The sequence below is a fragment of the Amblyraja radiata genome, chromosome 30 (genome assembly GCF_010909765.2).
Source record: "Amblyraja radiata isolate CabotCenter1 chromosome 30, sAmbRad1.1.pri, whole genome shotgun sequence".
Lineage (NCBI taxonomy): Eukaryota > Metazoa > Chordata > Chondrichthyes > Rajiformes > Rajidae > Amblyraja > Amblyraja radiata.
Genome location: NC_045985.1, coordinates 28,076,331 through 28,102,539, shown reverse-complemented (window position 1 = coordinate 28,102,539; position 26,209 = coordinate 28,076,331). Strand labels below are relative to the sequence as shown.

Genomic DNA, 26,209 nt, shown 5'->3' with positions numbered 1-26,209 from the left:
CCTCAGGAAGGCCGTCAGCATCCATAAAGACTCCTCACACCCTTATAATGGACTGTTCGAAGTACTTCCCTCCGGCAGACGTTACAAGGCCTTCTACGCCCACACCTCTAGACTCAGGAACAGCTTCTTTCCCAGAGCTATAGCGGCTCTGAACCGGCCCTGCTGAGTGCCCCCCACCCCCACTCCCACGGACTGTCTCCCTCGGATGGTCACGTCGTACACACACATCTGCACTTTAGTCTGTTTTGATTATTTTACTGTTGTAATGTTCTTTGTGCAAACTGGGTTCTCGGGGTATCTAAACCTAAATTTTAGTAGTTACTTAAGTTATGATGTCGGATGGAAGCTGCATACCCAAATCTCGTTGCACTTATGTGCAATGACAATAAAATATATTATTATTATTATTAAATTGGAGGCGTGTAGGAAGGAACTGCAGATGCTGGTTGACACAAAGTGCTTAAGTAACTCAGCGGGTCAGGCAGCACCGCTAGAGAAACGGAATAGGTGACATTTCGGGTCGAGACCATTCTTCAGTAAACTATCGGAAATGTGACATTTGTTACTAGCTGGGGATTTCCAGCAAATGATTCTCACCCAACCAATGTAAAGCTGTGTTTAACCCACGTGATCGCCGATGGTAATATTCATTGGAAAGCGGCGAGGAGGAGTTTCCTCGATCTAGATGAATTCTGTAAAACTTTGTATGTATATGCTGGTTGCAATTGTCTGTTTCTACTGAATAAGAAAGACTTAAAGGATGCGACAAACAGCGTTCTTTTCTGTACAGCTGTGGCGAGTCAGTCCCGTTGGTGGTGAGTTTCCTGCTCTTTGAAGAAGGTCCTGACCCCAAACCAAAGATTTACTCCAAGATCTTTGCCGCAAACCTTGCCCGACTTGCGGGCTTTTTCCAGCACTCTCTGTTTCACTTCCAGCGCCCGAAGAGCATGCTGCTCCACTTTCTCCTGCTCCTGCTGCTGCTGCTGCTGCCGTCTCTGTTCGATGCAAAAGGTAGGAAGCTGGAAGAAGATGGATTTATTGTCGCCGCGTTTCCATTGTAGTTTTCGACGTTTTACTGTCAACGTCTTGACGGTGTGGGAGTCGGCAGATTAGTGACGGTGGGACTGAAGAGGTTCCACTGTTTACGGTGGCGTGAGGCACAGGAGCGGGGAGTGGCGTGTTCCTCTCCGGCCCCAGGGTCTGATGCAACTCGTATGTACAACACAATGTTGTGGAAATAACTAGAAACCGACTGTCTCAACTTGCAGTCAATGTTGACAATGAGCTTGTTGCAGTGAGGGACGACAATGTATATGAATAACGTATATTTTAAAGAGTAATAAAATAACTGGAGACAGCCACAAATTGCTGGAGTAACTCGGCGGGACAGGCGGCATCTCTAGCAAAAAGGAATATGCTCGAGCAAAAGGAATATATGGCGTATCGTGTCGAGACCCTTCTTCAGACAGAGTTAGGGGAAAGGGAAACGAGAGATATAGACGGTGATATAGAACAAATTAATTACAGAGATGCAAAAAAAGTAACGATGATAAAGGAAAGGCGAGGTGAAAACGAGATGCAGACAATGGGACTCGGCAGGGCGAGAGTTAAATTAGTACAACCACTTGGGTGGGGGAGGGAGAAGAGAGAGCGGATGCAAGGGTTACTTGAAGTTTGCGAAATCAATATTTATGCCACTATCCAAGCCAAATATGAGGTGCTGTTCCTCCAATTTGTGTTTGGCCTTATGGGGCTGTCCCACTTAGGAGACTGGAACGGAAACCTCTGGAGACTTTGGGCCCCACCCAAGGTTTCCGTGAGGTTCCCGGAGGTTTTTGTCAGTCTCCCTAATAGTCGAAAGTGGTTTCCACTTCTTCTATGTTCCGGCGATTATTTCAAAAACTACAAAATCGGCCGCGACTAAAAATAGGTTGCCGTTTTAAAAATCGGTAATTTTTTAGTCGAAGCCGGTTGCGATGCTAGTTGCCGGAGGTTGCCGGAGGTTGCCGGAGGTTGCCGGAGGTTGCCGGAGGTTGCCGGAGGTTGCCGGAGGTTGCCGGAGGTTGCCGGAGGTTCAACCGGGAACCGCACATAAACCTTGGTAAGACCTCCCTGGTGAGAAAAGGGTTAAATATTAACATAAGCATGTGAAATTGGTCACACCTGGCCATGCTCAATCATAATTGCAGAGTTTGGAAAAGCCTCCCAGGTTTGTGTTTAAATCATTTAGAACCATGAGAGCAGGGAATCAAATAGTTAGGTGGATTTTACTAAAAGTCCATCTACTGATGTTAGCAGTAGTCCTTGTGCTTCATCAGCCTTTCAAGAAAGGCAGAAGGGAAAGCACAAGGGTGAAGAGGAAGCAGAAGAAGAGGTGTCAGTGGGTGAAGCCCTTCTTGTAAAGAAGGTTAAGGCTTGGCCAATACGATAGCTTAATGAAAGTGCTGCAAGAGGAGGATTTGGCAGCATTTAAAAACTTTCTCTGAATCACACCTGAGCTATTTAATGAGCTGAAGGAAACTGTGGGTCCCCTGCTGAAAAAAAAGGAGACCTATATGAGGAAGCCACTGGAACCAGGACTGCGCCTGGCCATCACACTCCGCTATTTGGCATCAGGGGACTCTTACAAGAGCCTCAGCTACAACTTTCTTGTAGCCCACAACACCATCAGTAAAATTGTACGAGAGACCTGTGAGGCAATCATTGACGTATATGGAGATAATGTGATCGACTGCCCCAGAACACCAAATGATTGGAAGAGAGTGGCGCATGGCTTTGATAAACGGTGGAATTTTAAACATACATGTGGGGCAGTGAATGGCAAACATGTAGCAATCCGGTGTCCACCCAAGGGAGGTTCAAAGTATTACAATTATAAGAATTTTCACTCCAATGTACTGCCAGCCGTGGTGGACGCGGACTACAAATTCCTGTATGTGGATGTGGGCACACCTGGCAGTGTAGCAGATGCCAGGATCTGGAGAGAGAGCCCCCTTGGGCAGTCAATGGAAAATGGAACAGCAGGCATGCCTGATCCCGAACCTCTGCCAGGAGAAGCCAACCTGGACATATTCTACAGTATGGTTGGTGATGATGCCTTTGCACTCAGGCCGTGGATGATGAAGCCATATCCACACAGGAATTTGACTAGGGATCAGAGGATCTTTAATTATAGGCTTTCTAAGGCAAGGAGGGTCGTTGAAAACGCATTTGGAATCCTCTCAAGCAGATTTTGTTGCTTGCTGTATGTGATGGAGCAGGAGCCCAAGAATGTTGAGACGATTGTGTTTGCAGCATGTGTCCTCCACAACCTGATCCGTGTCAGATGTGCAGCAGCAGCATCATCTCCAACCATGGAGGAGGGTGACTTCTTTGACGTCCGCACTGGAAACATAACACCAGGTACTTGGAGGGCAAGAGTTAATGCCGCACCTATGGTACCATTGCAGGGATTGCCAGGTAACACCGGTTCAAGGAGTGGCAAAGAGCAGAGAGAACATCTCTGCTCTTACTACAACTCAGCCCTGGGTAGTGTGCCATGGCAGAACAAAGGTATTTGAGGAACAAAGTCAGCATCACTGCCCAAGCTGTGGTGAAGCACTGCAGGAGGAGACCGCAGTGAAGGAAAGAAAAGTTTTATGTGAAGACAATTGAAATCAAGCTAATTCTGTTTAATTCCAGATGAAGTGACCTTCTCTTCTAATTTGTCAGAAAGACTTATTTGCAGTTGTTTTATCCAAAAACTGTGCTCATCTTAGAAAAATGTAAGAACATTTATTTGTAGATAACATCATGTGGTCTGTTAATATTTTTTCATTATGCAAGCGTTCTATTGCACAGCTTAATTTGAGGTTATCACAGAGAAGAGCTCTTTTGCTTTTACTTACAGCATTATTTCAATGTTTGATGAACCCCTTTTAGCAATTCACTTCCTTTTACTTGTTGTGGTGTTGAGTTTCCCAAGATGTGTGACAATGCCCTTGTATGTTGGAGATTTCAGTGCCTTTTAAGAGATGTGGAAACCATCTAGTGTGCTGCTTGTTTAATTACTGATTCATCAATAGGTGTAATAAAATCCCCTTGCAAATGCAGAGCACTCGTGGCGTTGTGCTTTTTATCACACATTGTAGCACATGTGAGAGGCTGAGAATTCCCTCCCTTATCTGGTGTGCTTCTCAATAATCCGTAAACATTATTCATGATTTTTGAGACTTTTAAAGAGATGAGATGTTCTGCTGCTATTGAAAAAAAATGGTTCCTAGACAACAATGTTGGTTTGAATAAACAATTATTCTTCATTGTTCAAAGTTTACAAAAAGTGATCAACCAAATTATTATCAAAACATTTTTAAACAGGCTTCATAGATTTAACATTTCAAAATTACATGACTTCAGACAAAACACAAACAAGTCTAGGCACCAAGAACAACAAACTTCAACAATCTTTTATCAAACGGTAAACAACCACATCAAACGTTACATTTTCCATTTTCCGAGCATGGCCAGGTGTGACCAATTTCACATGCTTATGTTAATATTTAACCCTTTTCTCACCAGGGAGGTCTTACCAAGGTTTCCGTGCGGTTCCCGGTGGTTCCCGGTTGAACCTCCGACAACCTCCGACAACCACCGGCAACCTCCGGCAACTAGCATCGCAACCGGCTTCAACTAAAAAATTACCGATTTTTAAAACGGCAACCTATTTTTAGTCGCGGCCGGTTTTGTAGTTTTTGAAATAATCGCCGGAACATAGAAGAAGTGGAAACCACTTTCGACTATTAGGGAGACTGACAAAAACCTCCGGGAACCGCACGGAAACCTTGGGTGGGGCCCAAAGTCTCCAGAGGTTTCCGTTCCAGTCTCCTAAGTGGGACAGCCCCATAACTCTGACAATGCAGGCCCAGGATAGGGAGGTCAGTGTGGGAATAGGATTTAAAGTGTATGGCAACCGGGAGATCAGGTAGACCCCTCACGGGCTGATTCTCATTCTAACTTGTTTTCACCTAACCCACAGCTAACAATGGCCTGTTTCCTTTATCATGATTGTTTTTGCATATCTTTCATTCATTTGTTCTGTATCTGTCTATATCACCGTCCATATATCTTTTCCTTTCCCCTGACTCTCAGTCTAAAGGGTCTCGACCTGAAATGTCATCCATTCCTTTTCTCCAGACTGCTGAGTTACTCCAGCTTTTGGGGTCTATCTTCGGTTTAAACCGGCATCTGCAGTTCTTTTGGATAGAGGAATAGGTGATGTTTCGGGTTAAGACCCTTCTTCAGACTCAATCTGAAGAAGGGTCTCTACCCACAGCGTCACCCATTCCTATCCAGAGATGCTGCCTGTCCAGCTGAGTTACTCCAGGATTTTGTGTCTATGGTTTAAACCAGCATCTGCAGTTCTTTCCTACACAAGAAAATAACTAAACTCATCCCACAGTTGGACCAAGTCCACCTCCAGCCTCCTCTCCACAGCTTACCGGTTTAATGGGACTGCGATCATGTGTGGGTCCGAGTCTGCTTGCTCCCGAGAGTGGGGTCAGAGTCTCGTGAGGTGCCATGAGAATTAAATGTGACATTTCAAATTTTGCAGGTGACACAAAGCTGGGTGGGAGGGTGAGCCTCCTTGATTAAACCTGAACTGCATGAGCGAATGGGCAGGTGCAGCGTGATGGGATACACGAGGTAGAAGATGCAAAACACATTGTGGCGGGTCTTTGTGGGACGAGAGGGTGGGCACTAACATACATCCCTGGGAAGTTCGGTGACCATGTATCAGTTGGGAATATGCCTGGTGCCCACAGTTCATGTTACACTTTGACCCAAGGTCAACTCGTGGCAGGAATATGCGGGAGAATCTAGCCCACTAGTGTAAGCATTGTTTTGAAAATGTCAGGCTCTTCAGTAATGGGTAACCTACCTGTGTTTGTAAACAGTGAGGATGGTCTCCAGGACAGGTTGGTGGATGAAATACATTTGATCATGTAATTAGTACTGGGTTGCTAGTTTTTCTCACTTGATGCTGCATTTCAATGTATCACCGCTAAATATTTACGTTTTCCTTTCAGTCAATAGGGAAGAAGTGTATGGAATTCCGGGTTCATCAGTTTTACTGGATCCCAAAATTAAAGTTGACCACAGCAAGAAGGACATTATTTGGGAGTTCATCCCTGCCCGCAGAAGTGCTATCACCATTTTGCATCATATCCGAGGTGTGGAGTTGGTGGAACCAAGTGATCATTTCAAGTCCCGATTACAGTATACTCCTTCTAATGCCTCTTTAATGGTAAAAGGATTAGGACTCGAAGACCAAGGAGAATACAGACTCACAATCAATGACCAAGTGGTGAAAATCATACAGTTGTACCTCTTTGGTGAGTAGTTTCACTTGTTTGTGATGATGTTAATGAATGATCCATTGCACATAAACGTGGCAGATCCTGCAGTTGGTGAAAATTGGAAAAGAATCTCAGATGCTTGAATATCTGAAATGGCCATAAAATCCAGTGAAAGCTAACTGAGGTCATAGATAGAGGTTACATTGAGGTCACGCCTAGGGTTCGGGCAGAAAGTAGATGGATGATCACCAGGAAAGGGAGTAGGTAGAGAGTGCTGGATTCCTCTGTGGCCATTACATGGAAACATAGAAAATAGGTGCAGGAGTAGGCCATTCGGCCCTTCGAGCCTGCACCGCCATTCAATATGATCATGGCTGATCATCCAACTTGGTATCTGTACCTGCCTTCTCTCCATACCCCCTGATCCCTTTAGCCACAAGGGCCACATCTAACTACCTCTTAAATATAGCCAATGAACTGGCCTTAACTACCTTCTGTGGCAGAGAATTCCAGAGATTCACCACTCTGTGTGAAAAATGTTTTCCTCATCTCGGTCCTAAAAGATTTCCCCCTTATCCTTAAACTGTGACCCCTTGTTCTGGACTTCCCCAACATCGGGAACAATCTTCCTGCATCTAGCCTGTCCAACCCCTTAAAAATTTTGTAAGTATCTATAAGATCCCCCCCTAATCTTCTAAATTCTAGCGAGTACAAACCGAGTCTATCCAGTCTTTCTTCATATGAAAGTCCTGACATCCCAGGAATCAGTCTGGTGAATCTTCTCTGTGGCAAGAATGTCTTTCCTCAGATTAGGAGACCAAAACTGTACGCAATACTCCAGGTGTGGTCTCACCAAGACCCTGTACAACTGCAGTAGAACCTCCCTGCTCCTATACGCAAATCCTTTTCAATTACCCCTGACAATAGGCACATCTCTTTGGAAACTGCTGACGGGGAGTGGGAAGGATCAGCAGCAGTCGGGTCTGAGGCGTTGGGCTTGACTCTGAAGGACAGCGGGAAGGGTGACGCAAGGCAGAGCAATCTTGATAGGAGATCCGTTAGTGAGGGGGAGAGGCATGAGATTCTATAGCAGCAAATGAGACTCCAGGATGTAATGTTATTCCCTTACTGTTGTTACTCCCCTCGGACCGAGATGAGAAAAACATTTTTCACACAGAGAGTGGTGAATCTCTGGAATTCTCTGCCACAGAAGGTAGTTGAGGCCAGTTCATTGGCTATATTTAAGGGGGAGTTAGATGAGGCCCTTGTGGCTAAAGGGATCAAGGGGTATGGAGAGAAGGCAGGTACGGGATACTGAGTTGGATGAGCAGCCATGATCATATTGAATGGCGGTGCAGGCTCAAAGGGCCGAATGACCTACTCCTGCACCTATTGTCTATGTTTCTATGACAGGGCCCACGGTGTCTCCAAAACATTTTCAAGCGTGGGGGTGAACAGCTGGAAGTCTGTGTGCACATTGGTACAAATGACATGGGTAGGAAAATGAATGAGGTCCTGCAATTGGAGTGGACACGGGGAATTAGGCAGAAGGTGAACTAACAGGATCTTTAGAGTAGTGATCTCTGGATTGTCCTAGTGAGGGTAGGAATGGAGAGGTGAATGTGTGACTGAGGAGTTCGTGTAAGGGACTGTGATTCAGATTCTTAGACCATTGGTATCACCTCTGGGTGTAAAAGTGACCTGTACCAGAGGGACCTTGTCATGAAGGTCGGTGGGAAGCAGCAGCCAGAAGCAGCGAGGGCGTGTGGCCGGAAGTAGGTGAGTCAGAGGGAAAGAAGATTGAAAAAGAACGCCAAAGGCCCAGGGTAGAGTCATTGATAAATTATCACTAAAGTAGTTGATTAGGTAACAGACAAAGATGCGCAGGTGTTGCGGAGCGGCCTTGTTGAGGTGAAGTGCCTTAGTGAGTAAAGTGTGAGTCTTTGGCTCGAGAGTCTTAGTGCCGTGGTGAGTAAAGTGTGAGTCTTTGGCTCGAGAGTCTTTGGTGAGGAGGGTACACTGAAGAAATGGCAGGTAAGTTGGTGCAGCGTACTTCCTACAGCATGTGGGAAGTCAGGGACACTGCAGGTGCTCCTGGAAACTACACCTGCATAAATTGTGTCTGGGTGCAGCTCCTGAATGAACATGTTGTGGAACTGGAGCAGCAGTTGGATGACCTCCGATCCATCCAGGAAAATGAGTTTCCTGAACAAGACCGACAGTGAGGTTGTCACACCAAGGAGACGGGTATTGCGAAGGTGGGTGACTATGAGAAAGAGGAGTAAACATGGAGTGCAGGAGACCCCGGTGGCTGGACCTACTGAAAACAAATACACCCTCTTGGGGCAGATGACATGGCAAGATTGCGTGGTAGCCAGGGCTGTGATTCCAATCCTGGTGCCAAGGCTCAACAGGGAAGAGTGACGTCAGGCAGAGCCATAGTGGTGGGAGACTCCATCGTCAGAGATGCGGACAGAGATTCTGCGGCAGCAGGCGAGGCTCCGGGATAGTGTGTTGCCTCCCTGGTGCCATGGTCCAGGACGTCTCAGAGCGGCTGCACGACATCCTCAAGAGTGATGGGGAGCAGCCGGAGGTTGTTGTGCATGTTGGCACAAATGATGTAGGTGGGAAGAGGAAGGAGGTTCTGCAACAAGGATTTATGGAATTGGGTGGAAGACTGAAAAGCAGGACCTGCAGGGTAGTGATGTCATAATTTATTCCAGTACCTCGTGAATGTAAGAATAGGAAGATGGGGGAAATTAATGTGTGGCTGAGGAGTTGGTGCAGGGGGCAAGGGTTCAGATTTCTGGATAATTGCAATCTCTTCTGGGGCTGGGGTGATCTGTATAAAGGGGTCCTTCCTCACTCTCTTCCTTTCAGCTGCCTAAACTGGAGGGCGACCAACATCCTTGCGGGAAGGTTTGCCAATGCTACACGGGAGGGTTCAACTAAATTGGACAGAGGCACCTGAGAGGCTAAAAGTTGGTATGGAGGGTGTTGTGGGAAAGGTTAGTGGACAGAATAGGCAGGTGAAAGGCGGAGAGCGAGGAAGGAGGGTTGGTTTAAACTGCAGGAATTTTAGTGCAAGGGGCCTGACGGGTAAGGCAGAAGAGTTTACAGCATGTATGGGTACGAGCGACTGGGACATTGTAGCCATGACTGAAACCTGGTTAAGGGAGGGGCAGGACTGGCAGCTCAATATTCCGGGGTACAGGAGCTTCAGGAGAGACAGGGGTGAGGGGAAAAGAGGAGGGGGGGAGGGGTTGCATTGTTGGCTAAGAAGGATGTCACAGCTGTGTTCAGAGGTGATATTACAGACGGTTCGTCTAGTGAGGCTACATGGGTGGAGCTGAGGAACAAGAAAGTGATGATCACCTTGTTGGGGGGTGTACTACAGACCCCCGAACAGTCAACGGGAATTAGAAGAACAAATGTGCCAGGAGATTACAGACAGCTGCTGGTCAAATAAGGTTGTTGTAGCAGAGGAGTTTAACTTTCTCAATATGGACTGGGAAAATCATAGCGTGAAGGGTTCATATGGGGTGCAATTGCTCAAAAGTGTTCAGAAGAATTTTCTTAAGCAGTATGTAGAGGCCCCCACACGTGAGAGGGCAACGCTGGATCTAGTATTGAGAAATTGGGACGGGCAAGTTAATGAAGTGTGTGAGGAGGAGCCTTTTGGGACCAGTGTCCACAGTTTGATTAGGTTTAAGATAGTTATAGATAGGGACGGAGAGGGTCCACGTGTTAAAATGCTCAACTGGGGCAAGGCCAACTTTGCGGGTATGAGAGAAGGTCTCGCTCAAGTTGACTTGAGCAGTTTATTAGAGGGGAAAGGAACATCGGCCAAGTGGGATGTTTTTAAAAGTGTACTGAAGAAAGCTCAGGATGCGTACATTCCCCATTAGAGTGAAGGGCAAAGCAGGCAAACGTAAGAAAGCTTGGCTGAGGAGAGAAATTGAGACGTTAGTCAACAACAAGAAGGATGCATAGGACAGGTTTCGGCTGTTGGGATCAAGTGCATTCCTGGAGGAGTTTCGGGAACTAAGGAGTAAGGAATTCAGAAGGGCAAAAAAAGGAATTTGGAAGGGCAAAAAGGGGCCAGGAGATGGTTCTAGTGGGTAGCATTAAGGACATTCCCAAAAGATTTAATAAATACATATGGGGGGAAAGAGGTAGGTAAAGAGTGGGACCTCTCAGGAATCAAAGATGGGCAAGGTCCTAAATGAGTATTAAAGACAGTAGGACGGAGGAAATTGGAGCAGTCAGGGTTTACTGACGTGTTTGAGACAAATCTCCAGGGCCTGATCTAATATATTCAAGGACATTGTGTGAAACTAGAAAGGAAATTGCGGGAGCACTGGTTGAAATTTACGAGTCGTCCTTAAATACAGGAGAGGTGCCGGTAGACTGGAGGGTGGCAAATGTTGTACCTCTATTCAAGAAGGGCTGCAGGGAAAATGTTGGGAACTTGGTAAGTTACTGGAGAATATTCTGAGGGATAGGATAAACAGGCATTAAACATCGTGAATCACAAATCTGATTGATTTTTTTGAAGACGTGACCAAAAAGGTTGAGGGCAGAGGTGTAGATGTTGTGTACATGGAGATCGACAAGGTTTTGCATGGTAGGCTGCTCTGGAATGTTAGATCGCATGGGATCCAAGGAGAGATAGCTGAATGGATTGCAAATTGGCTCCATGGAAGGAAGCAGAGGGTGATGGTGGAAGGTTGTTTCTCAGACTGGATGCCTGAGGCACAGTGGTGTGCCTCAAGGTTCGGTGCTGGGCCTGTTACTGTTTGTCATCTTATTCTACATCAATGATTTGGATGAGAACATGCAGGGCACGATTAGCAAGTTTGCTGATGATACAAAAGTTAGTGGTTTTGCAGATAATGAAGATGGCTGTGAACAATTGCAGCAGGATCTGGATCGATTGGCCAGGTGGGCGGAGGAATGGTTGATGGAATTGATTACGGAGAAGTGTGAGTTATTGCATTTTGGGATGTCGAACAAGGGCAGCACCTACACAGTGAATGGTAGGCCTCTGGGCAGTGTTGTAGAGTAGAGGGATCTGGGAGTAAAGGTGCATGGTTCCTTGAAGGTCAAGTCGCAGGTAGATAAGGTGCTCAAAAAGACTTTTGGCACTTTGGCCTTCATCAGTCAGTATTGAGTATAGAAGCTGGGAGCTCATGTTGCAGTTGTGTAAGACCCTGGTGAGACCGCGTTTAGAATATTATGTTCAGTTCTGGGCATCATATAACATATAACAATTACAGCACGGAAACAGGCCATCTCGGCCCTACAAGTCCGTGCCGAACAACTTTTTTTTTTTTCCCTTAGTCCCACCTGCCTGCACTCATACCATAACCCTCCATTCCCTTCTCATCCATATGCCTATCCAATTTATTTTTAAATGATACCAACGAACCTGCCTCCACCACTTCCACTGGGAGCTCATTCCACACCGCTACCACTCTCTGAGTAAAGAAGTTCCCCCTCATGTTACCCCTAAACTTCTGTCCCTTAATTCTGAAGTCATGTCCTCTTGTTTGAATCTTCCCTATTCTCAAAGGGAAAAGCTTGTCCACGTCAACTCTGTCTATCCATCTCATCATTTTAAAGACCTCTATCAAGTCCCCCCTTAACCTTCAGCGCTCCAGAGAATAAAGACCTAACTTATTCAACCTATCTCTGTAACTTAGTTGTTGAAACCCAGGCAACATTCTAGTAAATCTCCTCTGCACTCTCTCTCATGTTATAGGAAAGATATTGTCAAGCTTCCAAGGGTTCAGAAAAGATTTACAAGGATGTTGCCAGGACTAGAGGGTGTGAGCTACAGGGAGAGGTTGAGTAGGCTGGGTGTCTATTCCATGGAGCACAGGAGGATGACAAGGGATCTCTGAGGGCCTGCTTTCAATGCACAGACTGGGACGTACTGATGGAGCCACAGGAATTCATCAGCAGTATGGACATCGGCAGAATACACAACAGACTACATCAACTTCTGCTGGGATGTTGTTGTGCCAGTAAGAACTGTTTGTTGCTTTCCCAACAACAAACCTTGCATTACAAGCAACATCAAGAGCCTCCTAAACGAGAAAAAGGAGGCTTTCAAGGTTGGTGAGCGGGAAAAGATCAAGAGGGTACAGCATGACCTGAAAAGGAGCTTGAAGCAGGCACAAGGAAGCTGGAGAGGAAATTGCAGCACAACAGCATTAAAGTGCTGTGGAGAGGAATGAAGACCATCACTGGCTTCAAGGAGAAGAGAAGCCAGCCGTCAGGAAACGTGGACAAGGCCAATGAGTTTAACCGGTTCTATAACAGGTTTGATCTGGTATCCCCTCCCACCTCCACAGGTGCAGCCTCTCCCCCACCATCACCTCCACGAGGCAGCCCCCCCAACACCACAGCTGCAGCACCTCCTATGCCGGCATCTCCTCAACTGTTCTTCATGGAGGACGAGGTGAGAGCTGAGCTGAGGAGGTTGCGCCCTGGTAAAGCAGCTGGCCCTGATGGTGTATGTCCCAGGCTACTAAAAGACTGTGCGGCTCAGCTGGTGGAGCCTCTCCAGACCATTTTCAACCTGAGTCCCCAGTCAGGGAGGGTACCAGGTCTGTGGAAAACATCATGTCTCGTGCCGGTTCCCAAAGCAGGGCGGCCGACCGAGATCAACGACTACAGACCGGTGGCCCTTACATCCCATATCATGAAAACAATGGAGCGGCTACTCATTCGTCTCCTGAGACCACAAGTCCAGCACGCACTCGACCCACTACAGTTTGCATACCAGGAGAACCTTGGTGTGGATGACGCAGCCCTCTACATGCTGCACCGGATCTACCTCTTTTTGGACGAACCAGGTGGCTACGTGAAGATTATGTTTTTCGTCTTTTCAAGTGCGTTCAACACCATCCAACCGCTGATTTTGAAAGACAAGCTTGAGAAGGTGGGGGTGGATCACCTTTATCTCCTGGATACACAACTACCTGACGGGTCGGCCACAGTTTGTTAAGCTGGGGTACTGTGTTTCCGGGACAGTGGTGTGCAATGTTGGAGCCCCACAGGGAATGGTTCTGGCCCCGTTCCTCTTCACCCTGTATACTGCAGACTTTAAATATAAGTCTGACACATGCCACGTACAGAAATATTCTGACAACACAGCGATTGTGGCATGTGTAAGGAACGGACATGAGGAGGAATACAGGGACTTGACCAGTGCTTTCTGTGGCTGGAGTATAGAGAACTGTCTCATCCTGAGTACAACCAAGACTGAAGAGATGGTTGTTAACTTTGGCAGGTCCAAGCTCTCCCTTCAGCCGGTTAACACTGGTGCAGGGGTGGACATTGAGGTGGCACAGATGTATAAATATCTGGGAGTGCACCTTGATAACAAACTGGACTGGTCTGTCAACACCGATGCCCTCTACAAAAAAGGACAGAGCAGTCTCTTTTTCCTCAGAAGGCTCAGATCCTTCAATGTGTGGAATGAAATGCTGTACTTGTTTTACTGTTGTTGCAAGTCTCACCTTCTACGCTGTTGTCTGCTCGGGTAACAACATAACTGATAAAAACAGCAAGAAGCTGGACAAACTGGAGAAAAGAGCTAGCTCAGTGCTGGGGGGGAGAGTGGACTCTGTGGTGGATGTGCTTGAGAGGTGTATGAGGCGCAAGGTGCAGGTCATCCTCAACAACTCCAGGCATCCCCTCCATGAAACTCTGGAGGGTCAGAGGAGCAGACAGAACAACAACCGGCTCCTCTCCCTGCGCGGTCGAACAGAGCAGTTCAGGAGATTCTTCACCCCTGCGGCCATTAGATTTTATAATACTGACCGTTAAGCTGTATGGGGATGCTTTGCACTTTTAATAGTTAGTTATTTATTGGGTTCTTTTTAAGTATTTATTGCTTTTATGTATTGTCCGTATGTTATGTATTGTCTGCTTTATGTTCTGACTGTGTTGGCTAATTGACATCTGAATTTCCCTGAGGGGATTAATAAAGTATTTATCTATCTATCTATCTCGTGGAGGTATACAGAATCATGAGAGGAATAGATTGGGTGGATGTACAGAGTCATTTGCCCAGAGTAGTGGAATCTAGATCCAGAGGACATAGGTTCAAGGTGATGGGGAAAAGATTTAATAGGAATCAGAGGGGTAACTTGTTCACAAAGAAGGTGGTGGGTATAAGGAACAAGCTTCCAGAAGAGGTAGTTGAGGCTGGGATTGTCCCATTGTTTAAGAAACAGTTAGACAGGTACATGGATAGGACAGGTTTGGAGGGATATGGACCAAGCGCAGGCAGGTGGGACGAGTGTAGCTGGGACACTGTTGGCCGGTGTGGGCAAGTTGGGCCGAACGGCCTGTTTCCACACTGTATCACTCTATGACGGATTGCACCTGAATTGGAGGGACCCAATGGCCTGGTAGGCAGGTTTGCTAGTGCTAATCAAGATCATTGAATCTAGAGGGCAGGAGCTGGGATCCAAAGCAGGAGTGAGGCAGGTGAAAGGCTGGAAGTTGATTAGATTAGATTAGATTATTTAATGACCACACAGTCAAGCTGGTGGAATTCAGGTTCAGTACAGGATGTTACAAGGTAGGCTGATTCCCGTCAAACATAACATAAAACACAACAACATACAATATACAGTACATGCATGGGGAGGATATGTGCTGTTGTCATAGTGTGTTCAGAATTCGGATTGCGTGTGGTTAAAACTGTTTTTAAATAGAGAAGTTTTGGTGGGCAGTGAGCTGTAGCGCCTTCCTGATGGCAGCAGGTGGAAGATGTGGTGAGCTGGGTGGGAGGGATCAGAAATGATTTTCTTCACCCTTGACACGGACCGTTTGTGATTGAGTGATTCTATTAATGGAAGGGGAGTGCTGATGATTATGGATGCTTTGTTGACTATGCGCTGTAATTTATTACGGGAGTGAGTGTCTAAACTGCTGTACCAGACTGTTATTGATGAAAGCAATCCCTCAGCAGGATAGACAGGAGCACAGTGGGCAGTGACGAAGGACTGTAGAATTAACTGATGGGGGTAGGAGGATGAACTCTGCATGGATAATACATGTGACTGGGAATTACTGTTAAGGAAACCTGGGTAAGGAAGGAATAGGACTGGCAACTTAATATTCCAGGGTACAGGTGAGGCAGGTGAGATCCAGGAGGGGGAGTTACTTCATTGATGAAGCAAAATGCCACAGCAATCGTCTAAGATGACATTCCTGGTGGGTCATCCAGCGAAGCTGTAGAGGTGGAGTCAAAGAAAAAACGGGGATGATCACCTCTTTGGGTGTGTACTAAAGGTCCCAAATAGTCAAGGGAAATTAAAAGAATAAATATGCTACGGAACTGCAGGCATCTACAAGACTGTTGTCAAAGTTGGATAACCCCTGGATACAGAATTTGATTCATAGAAGGAAGCAGAGAATGAGAATTTGAGGAAGGACATTCTTGCTATTGAGGGAGTGCAGCGTAGGTTTACAAGGTTAATTCCTGGGATGGCGGGACTGTCATATGCTGAGAGAATGGAGCAGCTGGGCTTGTACACTCTGGAGTTTAGAAGGATAGAAACATAGAAAATAGGTGCAGGAGTAGGAGCCTGCACCATTCAATATGATCATGGCTGATCATCCAACTCAGTATCGTGTACCTGCCTTCTCTCCATACCCCCTGATCCCTTTAGCCACAAGGGCCACATCTAACTCCCTCTTAAATAAACCCAATGAACTGGCCTCAACTACCTTCTGTGGCAGAGAATTCCACAGATTCACCACTCTGTGAAAAATGTTTTTCTCATCTCGGTCCTAAAAGACTTCCCCCTTATCCTTAAACTGTGACCCCGTGTTCTGGACTTTCCCAATACCGGGAACAATCTTCCTGCATCTAGCCTGTCCAACCCCTTAAGAATTTTGTAAGTTTCTACAAGATCCCCCCTCAATCTTCTAAATTCCAGCGAGTACAAACCGAGTCTATCCAGTCTTTCTTCATATGAAAGTCCTGACATCCCAGGAATCAGTCTGGTGAAACTCAGCGGGTGCAGCAGCATCTATGGAGCGAAGGAAGTAGGCGACGTTTCGGGCCGAAACCCTTCTTCAGACTGAGTACCTTCGATCTTCCAGCATCTGCAGTTCCTTCTTGAACACATCAGTCTGGTGAACCTTCTCAGGGGTGAATGGCAAGAATGTCCTTCCTCAGATTAGGAGACCAAAACTGTACGCAATACTCCAGGTGTGGTCTCACCAAGACCATGTACAACTGCAGTAGAACCATCCTGCTCCTAGATGACACTAAAGTAGGTGGTATTTGAGATAATGAAAGTGGTTATCAAAATTGGAGCAGGATCTTAATCAGCTGGGCTAGTGGGCTGAACAATAGCTAATGAAGATTAATAAGTGTGATGTGTTATATATTGGGAAGTCAAACCAGGGCAGGACTTTCACAATGGTCCTGGGGAGTGTTGTAAAGGAGAGGGATCTAGGAGTTTGGTACCGTTTCCTGTTGGATTAACTGGACTGTTCACAGAATAAAAATGGATGGCAGGGGAACTTATTCTTCTTTCGTGTGGCATGCACAGCCTAAAGTTGTTGGACAACTTGTTCTATTTAATCTTCCGTTTGTGCACGTCGAGTTGATTGCATTAGTCGAAACAGGGCGGACCACGTGAAGGTTGCAATCTTCCACCCCGCAGGGGAACTGGTTCTTGCATTTGAAGACAAAGCATATTTAACGTTGGAGAAGTCAATATTGAGTCCAGAAAGTTGCAACCTGACCAGATGGCAGATGATGTAATGTTCCATGAACTTGTGTTGGGCCTTATTGTAACAGTGGGGAAGGTCACAGATGGAGAGGTCAAGCTTCGGGTCACTCCTGCAGACTAGGCGCAGGAGTACCAGAAAGTGATCACTCAAACTCCATTTGGTTTCTCCAGTGTAGAGACTACATTGCAATCGCAGAATGCAATGCATTATATTGAGAGAAACAAGGTGAAAGGACAGGCACGGACATGTTAGGGATAGTCAGCATGGCTTTGTGTGGAAAATCATGCCTCACAGGATTGATGAGGAACACATGGCAGTGGATGTTGTCCACATGGATTTAAGCAAGGCATTTGACCAGATCTCGTGTGCTAGGCATGTCTTGATGGTGAGATTGCATGGAAGCCAAGGTGAGCTAGCCAATTGGATTCAAAATTAGTTTGGAGAAAATTTGAAGTTATGAAACTTGTTTTTCTGATTGGAGTCCTGTGATCAGAGGTGTGCCGCAGTGGTTGATGCCGCGTCCATTGCTGTTGATTATGTCCATTATATATAGAGCCAGGATGTTTAGGCGCTAAAAAGCTCTGAAATAGGCTTACTAAAATTACAACAAAGGAACGAAAAAGCCATTTATTGACAAAATAAAGCATCAAAAAGCATGTTTTTCCACCACCAAAATATGGTTAAAATGATAATATAAAGGTATACTACATTAAATGACCAAAGTTGCCTAGTTCCACATAATTACTCTTTTTTTTTTCCAAATGATCCGGTGTTAAACTATGCCGTCTGTCAGACAGTTACGAAAAACGTCTTTCTACCTCAGATGAGGTCACTGGTGCCGCCCCCGCAGAACACTGCTGCCCGCCCGATTCTGACCGCTGCCACCGAACAACGACCAACCCCGCCCCTCCCCGCCACCCATAGCACTCTTCTTCACGGCGGCCCTGTGATGTCTCGGCTCTGATTATTCGAGGACCTACCCGGTGACAACACAAGGAGCAGCCGTGCTCCCCAACTCAAATCGACTCAATGCGTAATTGACACGTGCTCCGTCCTGCACCGTTCCGTTCCTGCGTGCCGGATAAAATCGAGTGGTGGGCCGGATGTGGCGGGCCAGATGTGGCCCGCAGGCCAGTTTGGAGACCCCTGATCTTGGAGAAGACTGAAGCAGTGGGCAGCGGCACGAACAAATGAAGGACCGACGGTTGCGGCCCCGGTTTCGCCCCGATGGCGGAAATCCTCTTGTTAACACGGCAAAAAGAGGCTGATTTAGGCACACAATCGTGAAAAGGGCATTATCTTACTGAAATCATCAAAAAAGCATGAAGGGGCACATATGGCATTCATGGGAAAATCCTGCCTCTAGTTATATACATTAGCAATTTGGAAAACAATGTAGTAAATTGTTAGAACATTTTTCAGATTACTTCCAAATTGGGGTTATACTAGACAGTAAGGAAGGATGCCTAATTTTGCAACAAGATCCAAATCATTTGCGATGGTGGGCTAAGGAATGGCAAATAAAATGTAACTCGAACAAGTGTGAGGTATTGGTCTTTAGACTCCAGACCAGGACTTGCACAGTAAATAGTAGAGCCTGGAGAGTGCTCCAGAACAGATCTAGGAGTCGTTTACAAAACTACCTCTGAAAGATTAATTTTGTACTGAATCAATGTATAATTACTCATATCACTCCCAAAACATTAATCTCCACCAATAAAAGGTGCTGCATCAGTGATGTCAAACTCATGAATGATGGGCCTGTCTCAGAGCTGTATCTCTCCACGAATCTCAGAGAAAGATCTTGCTGAGGAAGTCATTCTCAAAGTCCACGGGTCATCATGGTGCAGCAGAGCCTGATGAAAGGTTGGGGGAAGAGGAGGGAGTGAGCTTGATTTTCCAAGGAGAGTTTGAGACTGGAAATAATCCTGCTATGTTACTCCAGAATTTTGTGTTTTGTTCATTGCAAGTGAATACAGTTCATTAATCACATTTCCTCCTTTAGATGAGCTGAAAGAAGCTTTGATATCGACCAACTCCACCTCCCTGGGTTCCACCATCCAGCTCACCTGTAATGTTAGTGGAAATGTTGACGAGTATCAGTGGTGGAAAGATGGAGGGGAAATCTCCCGGCATCACCAGCTAATAGATCAGAACAGGAGTCTTGTGATTCCAGGAGCTTCGAGGCGTGACTGTGGAACATACACCTGTGTCGCAACCAATCCTGCCAACTTCATCCAGAAAAATCACACACAGAATATTTACGGTGAGCTTGGTTTATGGATGACATTCAAGAGGTTAATAATGTTGTCATCATCTGCTATTGGTGAGCTTTAGAAAGCAATTTGTCAACACTGCTGATGAGAAAAGCTTGAGGAAAATTAGACTTCAGAGAAATAATGCGACACATTCAGTCAACCTAGTCTATGCTGGCCTAGCCTGTGAAATCCAGCCTGTCCCTCTCCTCTGGCCTTTCCCCACTGCCCGACAATATTTCTTCCAGATACTTATCCAGCTCTCCATATAACATATAACACTTACAGCACGGAAACAGGCCATCTTGGCTTCTAGTCCGTGCCGAACACTTACTCTCACCGAGTCTCATCTACCTGCACTCAGACCATAACCCTCCATTCTTTTAGAAACATAGAAATAGAAACATAGAAATTAGGTGCAGGAGTAGGCCATTTGGCCCATCGAGCCTGCACCGCCATTCAATATGATCATGGCTGATCATCCAACTCAGTATCCCGTACCTGCCTTCTCTCCATACCCTCTGATCCCCTTAGCCACAAGGGCCACATCTAACTCCCTCTTAAATATAGCCAATGAACTGGCCTCAACTACCCTCTGTGGCAGAGAGTTCCAGAGATTCACCACTCTCTGTGTGAAAAAAGTTTTTCTCATCTCGCTTTTAAAGGATTTCCCCCTTATCCTTAAGCTGTGACCCCTTGTCCTGGACTTCCCCAACATCGGGAACAATCTTCCTGCATCTAGCCTGTCCAACCCCTTAAGAATTTTGTAAGTTTCTATAAGATCCCCTCTCAATCTCCTAAATTCTAGAGAGTATAAACCAAGTCTATCCAGTCTTTCTTCATAAGACAGTCCTGACATCCCAGGAATCAGTCTGGTGAACCTTCTCTGCACTCCCTCTATGGCAATAATGTCCTTCCTCAGATTTGGAGACCAAAACTGTACGCAATACTCCAGGTGTGGTCTCACCAAGACCCTGTCCAACTGCAGTAGAACCTCCCTGCTCCTATACTCAAATCCTTTTGCTATGAAAGCTAACATACCATTCGCTTTCTTCACTGCCTGCTGCACCTGCATGCCTACTTTCAATGACTGGTGTACCATGACACCCAGGTCTCGCTGCATCTCCCCTTTTCCTAATCGGCCACCATTTAGATAATAATCTGCTTTCCTGTTTTTGCCACCAAAATGGATAACCTCACATTTATCCACATTATACTGCATCTGCCAAACATTTGCCCACTCACCCAGCCTATCCAAGTCACCTTGCAGTCTCCTAGCATCCTCCTCACAGCTAACACTGCCTCCCAGCTTAGTGTCATCCGCAAACTTGGAGATATTGCCTTCAATTCCCTCATCCAGATCATTAATACATATTGTAAATAGCTGGGGTCCCAGCACTGAGCCTTGCGGTACCCCACTAGTCACTGCCCGCCATTGTGAAAAGGACCCGTTTACTCCTACTCTTTGCTTCCTGTTTGCCAACCAGTTCTCTATCCACATCAATACTGAACCCCCAATACCGTGTGCTTTAAGTTTGTATACTAATCTCTTATGTGGGACCTTGTCGAAAGCCTTCTGGAAGTCCAGATACACCACATCCACTGGTTCTCCCTTATCCACTCTACTAGTTACATCCTCGAAAAATTCTATAAGATTCGTCAGACATGATTTACCTTTCGTAAATCCATGCTGACTTTGTCCAATGATGTCACCACTTTCCAAATGTGCTGCTATCCCATCTTTAATAACTGACTCTAGCAGTTTCCCCACTACCGATGTTAGATTAACTGGTCTGTAATTCCCCGTTTTCTCTCTCCCTCCCTTCTTAAAAAGTGGGGTTACGTTTGCTACCTGCCAATCCTCAGGAACTACTCCAGAATCTAAAGAGTTTTGAAAGATTATTACTAATGCATCCACTATTTCTGGAGCTACTTCCTTAAGTACTCTGGGATGCAGCCTGTTTGGCCCTGGGTATTTATCGGCCTATAATCCATTCAATTTACCCAACACCACTTCCCGACTAACCTGGATTTCACTCAATTCCTCCAACTCCTTTGACCCCTGCTATTTCCGGCAAATTATTTATGTCTTCCTTAGTGAAGACGGAACCAAAGTAGTTATTCAATTGGTCCGCCATATCCTTGTTCCCCATGATCAACTCACCTGTTTCTGACTGCAAGGGACCTACATTTGTTTTAACTAATCTCTTTCTTTCCACATATCTATAAAAACTTTTGCAGTCAGTTTTTATGTTCCCTGCCAGTTTTCTTTCATAATCTATTTTTCATTTCCTAATTAAGCCCTTTGTCCTCCTCTGCTGGTCTCTGAATTTCTCCCAGTCCTCTGGTATGCTGCTTTTCTGGCTAATTTGTACGCATCATCCTTCGCTTTGATACTATCCCTGATTTCCCTTGTTATCCACGGATGCACTACCTTCCCTGATTTATTCTTTTGCCAAACTGGGATGAACAATTTTTGTAGTTCATCCATGCAGTCTTTAAATGTCTTCCATTGCATATTCACCGTCAACCCTTTTAGAATTAATTGCCAGTCAATCTTGGCCAATTCACGTCTCATACCCTCAAAGTTACCTTTCTTTAAGTTCAGAGCCATTGTTTCTGAATTAACAATGTCACTCTCCATCCTAATGAAGAACTCAACCATATTATGGTCACTCTTGCCCAAGGGGGTACGTACAACAAGACTGCTAACTAACCCTTCCTCATTACTCAATACCCAGTCTAAAATAGCCTGCTCTCTCGTTGGTTCCTCTACATGTTGATTTAGAAAACTATCCCACATACATTGCAAGAAATCCTCTTCCTCAGCACCCCTGCCAATTTGATTCACCCAATCTATATGTAGATTGAAGTCACCCATTATAACTGTTTTGCCTTTGTCGCACGCATTTCTAATTTCCTGTTTGATACCATCTCCAACTTCACTACTACTGTTAGGTGGCCTGTAAACAACACCCACCAGCGTTTTCTGCCCCTTAGTGTTTCGCAGCTTTACCCATACCGATTCCACATCCTCCAAACTGATGTCCTTCCTTTCCATTGCGTTAATCTCCTCTCTAACCAGCAACGCTACCCCACCTCCTTTTCCTTTCTCTCTATCCCTCCTGAATATTGAATATCCCTGGATGTTCAGCTCCCAGCCTTGGTCACCCTGGAGCCATGTCTCCGTGATCACAACTATATCATAATCATTAATGGCTATCTGCATGTTCAACTCATCCACGTTATTACGAATGCTCCTTGCATTGAGACACAAAGCCTTCAGGCTTGTTTTTACAACGCTCTTACCCCTTATACAATTATGTTGAAAAGTGGCCCTTTTTGATTTTAGCCCTGGTTTTGTCTGCCTGCCACATTTACTTTTCACTTTGCTACCTATTTCTTCTACCCTCATTTTACACCCCCCTGCCTCTCTGCTCTTGTACCCATCCCCTTGCCACATTAGTTTATATCCTCCCCGACAGCACTAGCAAACACTCCCCCAAGGACATTGGTTCCATTCCAGCCCAGGTGCAAAACCTGTTTGTACTGGTCCCACCTCCCCCAGAACTGGTTCCAATGCCCTAAAAATTTGAATCCATCCCCCATGCACCATTTTTCAAGCCACGTATTCATCTGCAATATCCTCCTATTTCTACTCTGACTGGCCCGTGGTACTGGTAGTAATCCAGAGATTATTACCTTTGAGGTCCTACTTTTAAGTTTATCTCCTAGCTCCCTAAATTCATCTTGTAGGACCTCATCCCTTTTTTTACCTATATCGTTGGTGCCAATATGCACCACGACAACTGGCTGTTCACCCTCCCCCTCCAGAATGTTCTGCAGCCGTTCAGTGACATCCCTGACCCTTGCACCAGGGAGGCAACATACCATCCTGGAGTCTCGTTTGCGGCCGCAGAAACGCCTATCTATTCCCCTTACAATTGAATCCCCTATTACTATTGCCCTTCCACTCTTTCCCCCCCCCTCATGTGCAACAGAGCCACCCATGGTGCCATGAACTTGGCTGCTGCTGCCTTCCCCTGATGAGCCTTCTCCCTCAACAGTATCCAAAATGGTATACCTGTTTAGGAGGGAGATGACCGCAGGGGTCTCCTGTCCATATACCTATCCAATTTATTTTTAAATGAGAAAAACGAACCTGCCTCTGCCACTTCCACTGGAAGCTCATTCCACACAGCTACCACTCTCTGAGTAAAGAAGTTCCCCCTCAAGTTGCCCCTAAATGTTTGTCCCTTAATTCTCAAGTCATGTCCTCTTGTTTGAATCTTCCCTACTCTCAATACTCTCCAAATATTACAATTAAATAAATCTCCACGATGACCCCTGGTAAAGCTGACCTAACCCCAACCAGTTTTGATTATTTTGGCAATCGTCCCCATTCTTTGTTCTCCTTACCCTCTCCATCTACTCAGTCTGTGACAGTTGTGGTTTAAATATCATCATTGAATCTTTTTTCGAAGGATAACAACAATTTGGCCTCTTCAATCTGCCCACATAACCAAGACTTCTCATTCGAGTAATCATTGTGGTAAATCCCTCCCTGATTCCCTCCTCCAAAGCCTTTGTATATGTCCTTTAAAGGTTCATCATGACAATAGACAATAGGTGCAGGAGTTGGCCATTCAGCCCTTTGAGCCAGCACCTCCATTCAATGTGATCATGGCTGATCATCCCCAATTCATACCCCGTTCCTGCCTTCTCCCCATATACCCTGACTCAGCTATTTTTAAGAGCCCTATCTAGCTCTCTCTTGAAAGTATCCAGAGAACCGGCCTTCACCGCCCTCTGAGGCAGAGAATTACACAGAATCACAACTCTCTGTGTGAAAAAGTGTTTCCTCATCTCTGTTCTAAATGGCTTGCCCCTTATTCTTAAACAATGGTTCCTGGTTCTGGACTCCCCCAACATCGGGAACATGTTTCCTGCCTCTAGCGTGCCCAAACCCTTAATAATCTTATATGTTTAAATATTTCTTCCAGATACTTATCCTTCCAAACTCCAGAGTATACAAGCCCAGCTGCTCCATTCTCTCAGCATATGACAGTCCCGGGAATTAACCATGTAGACCCATGCTGCACTCCCTCAATAGCAAGAATGTCCTTCCTCAAATTAGGGGACCAAAACTGCACACAATACTCCAGGTGTGGTTTCACTAAGGCCCTGTTCAACTGCAGAGGACCTCTTTGCTCCTATATTCAACTCTTGTTATGAAGGCTAACATGCCATTTGGTTTCTTCACTGCCTGCTGTACCTGCATGCTTACTTTCAGTGACTGATGAACAAGGACACCCAGATCTCGCTGTACGTCCCCTTTACCCAACTTGACACCATTCAGATAATAATCTGCCTTGCCATTTTTGCCACCAAAGTGGATAACCTCACATTTATCTACATTAAATAGGCTTTCTTCATCTGGTGTTCTGTGCCTCCATTTATATACCCAGGAGCCAGTGTGGTTTCAATGTGCTCTGCCACTTTGAATGAGCTTTGCCCTTGTACACCCAGATCTGGCTGTTCTTCCCAATTCACTCTAGTTTACATTGCATCTTATTCCTACTGCAATGTAAAACTCCACATCCCCCAATATTATAATGATCTTCCATTTCAGCAGCCTGTCTATATATTAACAGCTTTTATTATCCTGCTTTCTATTTAGCATTTCTCCCAAGTTTTATATAATTTGCAACTTTGTATTTGATGCCTTGAATCAACCTGGAGTAATTTAGTCTTGTTGACCCATCTTGGAGAGAACTTGGAGTCAGTTGGTACAGGTCTGAAGTTGCAAGTTGGTATATTCACTTCTCTGCTAGAGATAGGGAGGCAGTTTGCTTTCTGGTGGTCCCGGTGGCGCAGCGGTAGAGTTGCTGCCTTACAGCGAATGCAGCACCGGAGTCCCGGGTTCGATCCCGACTACAGGTGCTGTCTGTACGTAGTTTGTACGTTCTCACCGTGATCTGCGTGGATTTTCTCAGAGATCTTCGGTTTCCTCTCACACTCCAAAGATGTACAGGTTTGTAGGTTAATTGGCTTGGTAAATGTAAAAATTGTCCCTAGTGTGTGTAGGATAGTGTTAATGTCCAGGGATTGCTGGTCGGCGTGGACCCGGTGGGCCGAAGAGCCTGCTTCCGCGCTGCATCTCTAAACTAAACTAATCTATGCGAATTGGCATTTTTCGCAATAATTTTTCTGATACGCTGATGCATTATTCCAATTTACTTTTATTGCAGGATTTCCCCCTCTGGAACTCACAATTATTATTCTGTCGATCATAGACGTGGTGATGTATTCAGCATCTCTAATTACCTGTCTGTATCTTCATTGCTGGAAGACGAAATTGGACAAAGGTATCTGTTATTTTATGGTGTCATAGATGGGGTGATCAAGAAGGCTTTCGTCACATTGGCCTTCATCAGTCCAGTTACTGAGTATGGAAGTTGGGATTCGAGATGTCCTCATTCTTAAGGGAAAGGGGGTTCCCCTCTTCCATTGGAGATGACGCCCTCACACATGTCTCCTCAGTGCCGTGCAGCTATGCTCATGCTCCCCCTCCACCCTTTCAGGGTTAATGTCCAAGTCATATAACCATATAACAATTACAGCACGGAAACAGGCCATCTCGACCCTTCTAGTCCGTGCCGAACTCGTATTCTCCCCTAGTCCCATATACCTGCGCTCAGACCATAACCCTCCATTCCTTTCCCGTCCATATAACTATCCAATTTATTTTTAAATGATAAAAACGAACCTGCCTCCACCACCTTCACTGGAAGCTCATTCCACGCAGCCACCACTCTCTGAGTAAAGAAGTTCCCCCTCATGTTACCC

General features: G+C 45.8%; 1 protein-coding gene across 2 annotated transcripts in view; it reads left to right on the top strand.

Moving 5' to 3' along the window:
* Positions 1-621: 621 nt before the first annotated feature.
* The window catches only part of LOC116990216, a 69,928-nt gene continuing 44,340 nt past the window's right edge, over positions 622-26,209 (top strand). Inside the window, exons 1-4 of one of the 2 annotated variants that reach the window (XM_033047761.1) lie at positions 622-1,011; positions 6,066-6,371; positions 19,111-19,371; positions 25,612-25,728. In XM_033047761.1, coding sequence (XP_032903652.1) covers positions 948-1,011; positions 6,066-6,371; positions 19,111-19,371; positions 25,612-25,728 — 748 coding nt within the window. In that variant the 5' untranslated portion in view covers positions 622-947. The remainder of the gene's footprint in view (positions 1,012-6,065; positions 6,372-19,110; positions 19,372-25,611; positions 25,729-26,209) is intronic. The other variant, XM_033047760.1, reaches the window with a different exon arrangement.